The 8640-nt window shown below is 67.7% G+C and overlaps 5 protein-coding genes across 5 annotated transcripts in view; 1 reads left to right on the top strand and 4 right to left on the bottom strand.

Moving 5' to 3' along the window:
* Window positions 1-240, bottom strand: part of PFL1_02699 (uncharacterized protein) — a gene marked incomplete at both ends in the record, with an annotated part of 2419 nt that extends 2179 nt beyond the window's left edge. Inside the window, one exon of the mRNA XM_007880213.1 lies at window positions 61-240. Within this exon, the coding sequence (XP_007878404.1) occupies window positions 61-240 (180 nt within the window). The remainder of the gene's footprint in view (window positions 1-60) is intronic.
* Window positions 241-1406: 1166 nt separating this feature from the next.
* PFL1_02698 (uncharacterized protein) lies at window positions 1407-3368 on the bottom strand (the record flags this gene model as incomplete). Its single annotated transcript, XM_007880212.1, has 4 exons — window positions 1407-1513; window positions 1663-2212; window positions 2325-2899; window positions 3014-3368. The coding sequence occupies 4 exons, from the start codon at window positions 3366-3368 to the stop codon at window positions 1407-1409; spliced, it is 1587 nt and encodes a 528-aa protein (XP_007878403.1).
* A 655-nt stretch (window positions 3369-4023) lies between these two features.
* On the top strand, window positions 4024-5425 carry PFL1_02697 (uncharacterized protein; the record flags this gene model as incomplete). Its single annotated transcript, XM_007880211.1, has 4 exons — window positions 4024-4455; window positions 4592-4845; window positions 4974-5258; window positions 5389-5425. The coding sequence occupies 4 exons, from the start codon at window positions 4024-4026 to the stop codon at window positions 5423-5425; spliced, it is 1008 nt and encodes a 335-aa protein (XP_007878402.1).
* Window positions 5426-6125: 700 nt separating this feature from the next.
* Window positions 6126-6455, bottom strand: PFL1_02696 (uncharacterized protein; the record flags this gene model as incomplete). Its single annotated transcript, XM_007880210.1, has 2 exons — window positions 6126-6276; window positions 6307-6455. 2 exons carry the CDS (start codon window positions 6453-6455, stop codon window positions 6126-6128), a joined length of 300 nt encoding a protein of 99 aa, XP_007878401.1.
* A 1078-nt stretch (window positions 6456-7533) lies between these two features.
* PFL1_02695 (uncharacterized protein) lies at window positions 7534-8640 on the bottom strand (the record flags this gene model as incomplete). The annotated part of the gene is made up of 3 exons (XM_007880209.1): window positions 7534-7647; window positions 7783-7811; window positions 7944-8640. The coding sequence occupies 3 exons, from the start codon at window positions 8638-8640 to the stop codon at window positions 7534-7536; spliced, it is 840 nt and encodes a 279-aa protein (XP_007878400.1).

Genomic DNA, 8640 nt, shown 5'->3' with positions numbered 1-8640 from the left:
GGCGGCACCAGCGAGCAGGTCGTCCTTGATGGCCGCGGCCGGGGTGGCGGTGGCCAGGACGGCTTGGATGGCCGTCGCGACGTCGATGACGCTGGATGCGATGTCGGGCGAGATCGACGTCGGGCTGGGCAGCTCGGCGATGGCGTCGAGGTCAAAGGCGGGCAGCGGACTGGCGCTCACCCGACCGGCGGCGGTGGCCAGGGGCAGCAGCACGGCGAGGAGGCGGAGGAACTTGGGCATCTCGGCGCGGGTCGTGTGCGGGCCAGATGTCGCGACGAGGGTGAGAGGGCGGGGCAGGTTCGACGCTGCCGATGCTGGGGTCAGACTCTGAACGGTGAGGCCGAGGAACGTCTATCCTTTATAGCCATGGCGAGCCATCAGGTGGCGAGGCGAGCCCTTGGAGCAGAGCAGAGACGAGTCGTGGACGAGGTCGGGGAGCGCCCAGGTCGTTCCCGTGCCTACAGAGGGGGTCTGCTGCAACAAGGAAGGCCATGCACTTCTCTCTATCGAAGCCTCGACGGCCGTCGTCTGTTGCAAGGTTGGGGTATGGACCGGCAAGTGGTGGCTGCCCATCGACCAATGTACGGCGGATCCCGTTTGGCATGCTGCGCCTCCCCGAGGCAGGGGCACAAAGGTCAGACGGGCAGGCATGGCGTGGCGAAGCGTGGCGAAGCGTGGCGAAGCGTGGCGAAGCGTGGCGAAGCGTGGCGAAGCTGGGCGGGTCGGGTCGGGTCGATGCAGGCACGAGGAGCGGGAGATCACCTCCTCGGAAGTCTGGAAGTGGTGAAGCCGTCGGGAGCGAGCGAAGAAAGAGGCGCGGAAGAAGTACGGTCTCGACCCCGTCCGCATCGACCTGGCCCTGCATGCACACAGCGTCCGCCTCGCTGCGCTGCGGCAGGGCGGTAGCGCGGTGCACGATCGAGGCACAGCACAGACGGCGTTCGGATGCGGTCCATCCTGGGAGGAGGGCGGTACGTCTCGATGTCAAAGACGAAAAAGGGAGGTGAGTTATGGTGCTGATGATGGTGGTGGAGAGAAAGGGGGTGCCCGCCTGCCCGCCTGCCCGCCTCGCCGAGGACGGGACTCGTCTGGCAGCTCGAGCTGCACCGTCCCTGCATTCCCTCGCAGGCCGCGCCGCCACCAAGCCACGTACGGCCGGTCGAGTTGAATCAAGGTTTAAGGGCAGCCCCGCACACATGCAGCATGCTTGCCGCCGCCGCCGCCGCTAGCCCGCTGCCGTCGGGATCGACGTGCATCGTCGTCGGGGATCGGGTCGACGGTCCAGCGCTGCGTCGAGCCCCAACCGACTTCGGACACTCGACGGAACGGAGCGGCAGCAGGCTGATCAGACACGTCTATCTATTCATAGCCACGGGTCCCCTGCCACTCGACTGCATCGACCACCGTCAGAGCTTCTGCTGCTGGGCCTGGGCGTGATGCTTGTTCAAAAACGCAAGCAGCCGGTCGGCCTCGCGCTCGCCGCTCACGTAGGCGCCTGCCGCCGATCCGCGGTCTGTCGTGGAGGGGCAGCCGTTGAAGGAGAGGGAGAGACGAGGGAGAGGGTGAGGGAGAGGATGAGGGTGAGAAAGAAGGTGAGAAGGTGCCGGCGATCGCGAGACTCTCAGGCCCTCGCTGCTGCTCTGCGTGCTGGCCCCTACTCACGGTCCTGGTCGGTGTGCTCGCCGGCAAATCCCAGTCGCCCCTCCCACAGCGGCCGGCCGAGCTCGGTAAAGTCGAGTGGGCTGTTGTCCTCGCCAACCACCACGGGCGTCGTGGTGGCGCCCCGAGTGAAGGGCTGCTTGGCCCAGCGCGAGTAGAAGATGTGCTTGGGTCCCTTGCCGGCCCCGCCATCGGCGGCGAGTCGCTGGGCGAGGTAGGCGTGGAGCTGCCTGCCCACCTCGACGCGGTCGTGCGCCTCGATGGCCTTGCCGGCGTCGGCGCCCACCATGACGAGCAGCGAGTTGGACACCGAGCTCGACCTGCCGCCGCCGCAGCCCGCCGGCGATGGCTCCGACGAGGGAAAGCCGTTGGGCGCGCACAGCGACGACACGATGAGCGTCGTCGAGGCGAAGAGGTCCTGCAGGCTGCCCGACGACGCGTCCGACGGCGCATCCCGGGTGGGCAGCACCATAAACGTGCCCACCTCCTTGTCCCACCACGCCTCGTCGTAGGCCAGCAGCACCTTGTTGAGGTTGCCCACATAGGTGCGCGACTGCGAACGGACGAGCCGAGGGTCCGAGAGATGCGGGTCAGCGTTCTGCCTGCAAGCTGCGGACTGCCGGCCCAGAGCGCCGCCGCCGCGCTGGGGTGGCTGCTGCACTCACAATGATGGCCTGCCTGCGCTCGGGCAGGCTGGGCTTAAAGATGCCGACGTTTTCCTTGAGCACGGCGAGGGGGATGGTGCAGACGGCCGTCTTGGCCTCGATGTTGGTGGTGGTGGTCTCGGCGGCGGCGTCGCCGGCAGAGGAGCGGGTGGAGACGACGACGCTCTTCCCGTCGTCGGCGAGGGCGATGCGGTCGACGACGAGGCCGGTGCGGATCTCTGCGCCGAGCGAGATGGCCTCATCGGCGACTTTCTTGATGAGGCGGGTGAAGCCGCCGGCGGGTGCGGCGTCGGTGCCGGCGTAGTTGTGCTCGAAGCCGTTGAAGCGGAGGCCGACCTGCTCGAGGGTGGCGCCGAGGGGCACGTGGAGGGAGCGGGCGAGGCCGGCGGCGTGCCTGTGCTCGTCGCTCGACAGGCCGTCAAAGAGGGGCGACGAGGGGCTCAGGAGGAACGAGGCGAGCGACTGGGACGCGGGCGGCCGAGTGCTTCCGCGGTTCTGTGCGAGGTCCCTTGCGGCGTCCTGGGCGGCGGCGAGGTTGGCGCCGATCTTGGTCGCGAGGTCGGCGGGGAGGGCGCCTGCCGTGGCGGTGGTGGTGGTGGTTGACGTGGTGGTTCAAGGGGGAGATGGATGTCAGAACAGGTGCGACCGCCCCCTCTTGGCAATACCGTCCTACGCGCCCCGGCACTCACCCTTGTCACCGACGAGGACCGTCTTTGTGGGGTTGGGCACGTGTGCCTCGATGCCGTAGCGCTCGACGAGGGCCTTTAGCGGGGATCCCTCGTTGTAGCCGTGCATCCAGCTGCATCCAAAGTCGCAGGTGTAGGTGGTGCTGGCGGCGGAGGAAGCGGCGGCGGCATCCTGCTGGACGTTGCGGCCGGTGTCGTTGAGGGTGGTGTCGTCGTTCCACGAGTGGGTAAAGGCGCGGCCGCCGATGCGCTGGCGTGCCTCGACGACGACGACCTTGCGCCCTGCCTGCGAGAGGCGGAGCGCGGCCGAGAGTCCGGACCAGCCCGCGCCGATGATGAGCACGTCGGTCGATGCCATGGCGAGGGGGAGGGGGACGGGGGGAATGCCGGGTTGAGAGAGGCGAGGAAGAGGAGGAGAGGGGAGAGGACGAGAGGGGAGAGGACGAGATGGTGGTGCTTGATGGTCGGTCGTGACCGAGACAAGGCCGCGAGATGGGGCTGCTGGCCGAGGCGGGCCGACCCGGCCGTCTGGGCTGCCAGATCCCCAGCAGCGAACCGGAAGAAAGCCGAGGCTAGGGCAGGCAGGCAGGCAGGCAGGCAGGCGGGAGCGCAGCGTGATCCGTGCACGTCGAGCGGGCGAAGCAAGGCTTGCCTCACATCCGGGTCTCGTCCAGTGCCCGCCGCAGAGTCAGGCCTAGGGTCGATTCGGTTGGCACCCAGGCCAAAATGACGCAGGCAGGCAGGCCGGCGACCCAACGACGTCGACCCTCGTCCCCGCAGGCTAGGCCTTTCTGGGTGCGGGCGAGGGTGACTGATCCCAACCTCGCTCCTCCACACCGGCACCGTTCCGCGCTCCACCGACCCACCGACCGACGTCGTTGCCTCGACGGGGCTGGCAGGACCGGCAGGCCAGGCCGCCCTTCTCACCACCACCACCACCACCACCACCACCACCACCACCACCACCGCCAGGCTACACTCCAATCAGCCCCCTCTCGCATCCCCCACCCAACATGACCACCTCCGTCGCAGCCTCGGCCGCCGCAAAGGGCGCAGCAGTGGGCGGCACGCTCAACCGCTCGCTCCTCGCCTCGGCCAAGGCCATCATCCCGCCGCTGTCGGCCGACCGCCACAAGGGCCAGGCGGGCCGCATCGGCATCGTCGGCGGCAGCAAGGACTACACGGGCGCGCCCTTTTTCGCGTCCATGTCGTCGATGCGCTTCGGCGCCGACATGGCCTACACGGTGTGCACGCCCGAGGCCGGCAACGTCATCAAGACCTACAGCCCGGACCTCATCGTCAACCGCATCCTCGACCCGCAGCGTACCATGGACGACGTCAGGGACGAGCTCGCAGAGCTCATGCAGCGCCTCCACGCCGTCGTCGTCGGGCCCGGCATGGGCAGGGACGACTTTATGCAGGGGTGCGCAGAGATGGTCGTCAAGGTGAGCAGCGAAGATGCGGTGGTATCCTCATCGAGGCCGCAGTAATGTGGCAGACCGCCAGCCAGCCAGCCAGCCAGCCATCGCTGACCCCATCGGTGAGCCCACCCTACGACTGCCTCGCCCTCCCCCACCACAGCTTGCCAGGGAGCAGGAAAAGTACCTCGTCATCGACGCCGACGGCCTCTGGCTGCTCCAGAACAAGCCCGACCTGATCCGCGGCTACCGGCGCGCCATCCTCACGCCCAACGTGGCCGAGTTTGCGCGCCTCTGCAAGGCCTGCCAGGTCGACAACAAGACCAACCCGGACGACGCCGCAAAGAGGCTCGCCATCGCCCTCGACGGGCCCACGATCCTCGAAAAGGGCAAGGTGGACCGCATCACCGACGGAAAGTGAGCCATCGTCTGCAGGGCCGCAGGGACAAGATGCCGCAGAGTCTCGACCGAGCTGACACCCCTCCATCCCCGTTGTTCCCCTCGCTTCCTCGCCGCTTCGCTCCCTCTTCCCGCCCCCTGTCCAGGGAGGTGCTCAACGTCGACCTCGAGGGCGGCCTGAAGCGGTCGGGCGGACAGGGCGACATCCTGGCCGGCTGCCTCGGAACGTTTGCCGGGTGGTGCAAGGTCTACGAAGAAGAGGTCGAGGCGGGCACGCGCCGCGACGACATCCCGCGCGACAAGCTGCTCCTCTTTGCCGGCTACGGCGCTGCCGTCACGGCCAGGACGTGCAGCCGCCTGGCGTTCCGCGAAAAGGGCAGGGCGCTCCTCGCCGACGACCTCCTCCCCGTCGTGGGCAAGGCGTACCAGCAGTGAGTTGGCAGCATTCGAGCGCTCCGCTTTTCGTCTCTGGGGAGAGGCGCAGGGAGATACGACGAGACGCGTGGAGTGAGAGGGAGAGAGGCTGACGGCTTTGTGCTCCACCGCCTCCTCCGTCGACAGGCTGTTTGAGAGCGACGACCCGCAGGCTTCGCTCTGATGTCGCAGCGGGGTCCGGTGTCGTATCAGATCGCGGTTGGATAGACGAGAGATGCAAGCAGCCGAACGCCGAAAGACAAGACAAGGCCGACAGATTGAGGTGAACCAGAGGAAGTCCCAGAGAGCGAATACTGTACAGCCGCGTCGAAAGGTCGAGAGAGGAACAAGAGCGAGCGAGGCGGATTCGAAGTCGAATAGAAGGAGCGTGTCGAAATTGCCGAAACGAGCAAGCGACCGAGCGAGCGACCGAGCGGGCCAGCCGGAGTTGCAGTCGAGGGAGGGGAGGACAGGTGCGAAGTGCTGCCGCGTCGCGGAGAGCAGCGTGTGCGACGCGCGGTAGTGTCCGAGTCCGTGGGTGGTGTCGTGCGAGCGGACGACGAAGGCTGGGCCCAGGTCGGAAACCGCCGGGTGGCGGTGAAGGGGGCCAACGGTGGCTTCCTCTGGTCGCGAACCGTACACGGGGACGAGAGTGCGCGGGTGGTGCTTGTCTGTGTGTGCTCGGTCCGTATATTGAGCGTTGCGAGGCAGGCGCGGGAGAGTGAAGGCCCGTCGAGCGAGTTGGAAGGAAGATGTCGGGGACAGAGAGCAGGAATATCGGCATGTCCGAGAGCGAGGGGACGCGAGTGCGATGAAAGACTGCCGATTGCGGCCGCATCACCCGACGTCGACCGAGCGAGCGAGGGAGCGAGCAAAGGGGACGGCTAGACGGCGCCCGATACGACGGCAAGTGCGACGGAAGCGCCGACGAGGACGAGTGTCCACCTATTGGCTGCGATTGACCCCGTCGGACCAGCCGCCGGCGCCGCGCCGCTGCTGGAGGAGCCGGTGCACTTGAGCGACTTGGCGACGTCCCTGCCGCTGGAGACGAGCGGGGTGAGGCACTGCTGTAGCGCCTTGACGCGGTCGCTGCTCGTCTGGCACGTCACGCTGCCCTGGGTTATGTTGGCCGTGACGGGGAACGTCGTGCAGCACGTCCCCGTGTCCGTGCCAAAGATGGTGCACCCCGAAAAGCGCGGCGCCGTCACTGACATGCTTGCTTGCTTGCTTGCTTGCTTGCTTGCTTGGTCGCGGCGCTGCTGCTGGTATGAGGGGGAGAATGGGCGTGGGACGGTGTGGAGGGGTACAAGAGTCGGTGCTGGTGATGGTGGTGGTGGTGGTGGTGGTAGTGGGTGGTGAGTGGTGGTGGGCCGTTGAGAAGGCACCTCCTCGTCAGGCAGGTGGGCAGGCCAGGCCAGGCCAGGTGTTGTTTGGGGGTTCAAGATGTCCCCGCTCTGCGCGAGGCAAGCCGAAGCTCTGCAGGACAGCACAGGCAGGAAGGCGGGCGGCAGACGTCGCCGGACGACCCTGTCCTGCCCGCCTGCCCGCCTGCCCGCCTGCCCGCCTGCCCGCCTGCCGGTTGCGCCCACGTTGTCCACTCAGGCACCCGACCCGGCCAGGCCAGGGTTTGCCTACCTGCCTGCCTGCCAGACGAGATCGAGGCAGGCTAGGACGAGCCAAGCGGGGACGGGCAGGCCAAATTTCAAAAAAATCCCGGTGAAAGGTCGGGCCAGCCGCGCCCGGGCCCGGGCCTGGGGCTGGGGCTGGGGGCTGAGCGGCGCAAGTGCGGCGTCAAAGAGGCCGGGAGTCTCTCACGGCGTGGCACGCGCTCGCCTACTACCACGACCAACGTCGACGACAGAGGCGGGAGCGCAGCGCCTCGATCAAGGCGCAAACGGCAAGGGCAGGCTCAGTCGGTCGATCGAATGGTCAGGCAGGAGGGGTCAGGACTCGGCGTCGCGCTGCCGCCACTTTAGATCTCCCCGCACCGTCAGAAGAGCCTCGCAGCGGGCGGACCCACGCGCACGGATCCATGCGATGCTGACGCTCTCTCTGCACGCAGCGCCAGCTCTCCAGGCCGATGGCGCGGCAGCCAGGGTGGTGAGCAGGCGTGAGCACAAGTCATCGTCGTCGGCCGCGGCGACTGGGTCAGTCGGTCGGTCGGTCGATCGCTGCGCACAGGGCGACGGGGCGTGTCCTTCTTCTTTTTCCCCCCTTGTCTCGATCATGAAGCGGGCGATTCGCATTCGACGGAACTGGCGCCAGAAGTGACCGGCCACGCGCTCGCTGCTGCTACTGCGTCTGCGGGCCGTACCCTCGCAGCATCTCGGCAAAGCCCCAGCTGGTGGGCACGCTGTACGGCTCCGAGATGCTCGTGCCGGACCGGGTCACGGTGGCGATTTGGAACTGCGCGCAGGGCGGGCGGACGGCGAAGAGGGAGGGGCAAGGCAGTGGGGGAGGCGAGGTGGATGTGTCAGTCCGCGTGGATCCGCTACGAGACTGCCGCCGACGCCGCTGCCGCCGCCGCCGAGGACCACTCACCCTGTTGAGCGATCGCGCATCACGGTAGTCTGTGCGCGTGGAAGGGGGATGAGGGCAGGGCGAGAGGGAGAGGGAGAGGTCAGCCTGCTGCCAATACGGCGGACGAGGATGCGAGAGAGAGAGAGAGAGAGGTGTGGCGGCCGCGCGCTGGCGCCACTCACATAGCACCTTCATGACGTTTTCGAGGATGCTGCGCGCCTCTTGCTCGTCGAGCGTGTCCTCCCTGCCCTCGACGGCCTTGCGGAGGAGGGGCTGGGCGAGGTGGAGTCCGAAACCGGTGGCGATGGTGCTGGCGCTGTAGGTGGTGCCGAGGAGGTCGACGTAGCCGAGGAAGGGCTTGCCGTCGCGCGGGTCGACGCCGCCGAGGACAAAGCTGTTCCACAGCGGGTCGATCTTGGAGCGGCGGTTGTACATGACGCGGGCGAGGTAGGCGTAGATCTGGGCCGGCGACAGCATGTGGCCGTCGGCGGCGTTTTCCTCCTTGACCATGAGCTTGTCGAGCATGTGCTGCACGTACTGCCAGTCGCTCATGTCGCCCGAGGCGCCGATCAGCGTGCTCGGCCCGACGGCGGCGATGCGCTCCACGTTCATGAAGCGCGCCAGCGAGCCGTACGACGCCAGCGTGTCGGTCGCCAGCATCACGCCGTCCTTGTACCGCAGCCCGATGACCGACGTGCCCGTCACGATCGGCTGCGACGTGTGCGACGAGGGGTCCTGGTTGCGCGACCCGGCGTGGCCGTGGCCGTGGCCGCCGTGGCCGTGGCCGCCGTGGCCGTGGCCGTAGCTGAACGACGGCGTCGCAATCGAGGGGCCCACGGAGGGCTGCGAGGACCACGTCTGGCCCGGGTGGTAGTTCAT

The sequence above is a fragment of the Pseudozyma flocculosa genome (assembly GCF_000417875.1).
Source record: "Pseudozyma flocculosa PF-1 unplaced genomic scaffold scaffold00007, whole genome shotgun sequence".
NCBI lineage: Eukaryota > Fungi > Basidiomycota > Ustilaginomycetes > Ustilaginales > Ustilaginaceae > Pseudozyma > Pseudozyma flocculosa.
Note: the sequence above shows the minus strand (reverse complement) of the source record. Positions and strands in the feature narration are given on the sequence as shown.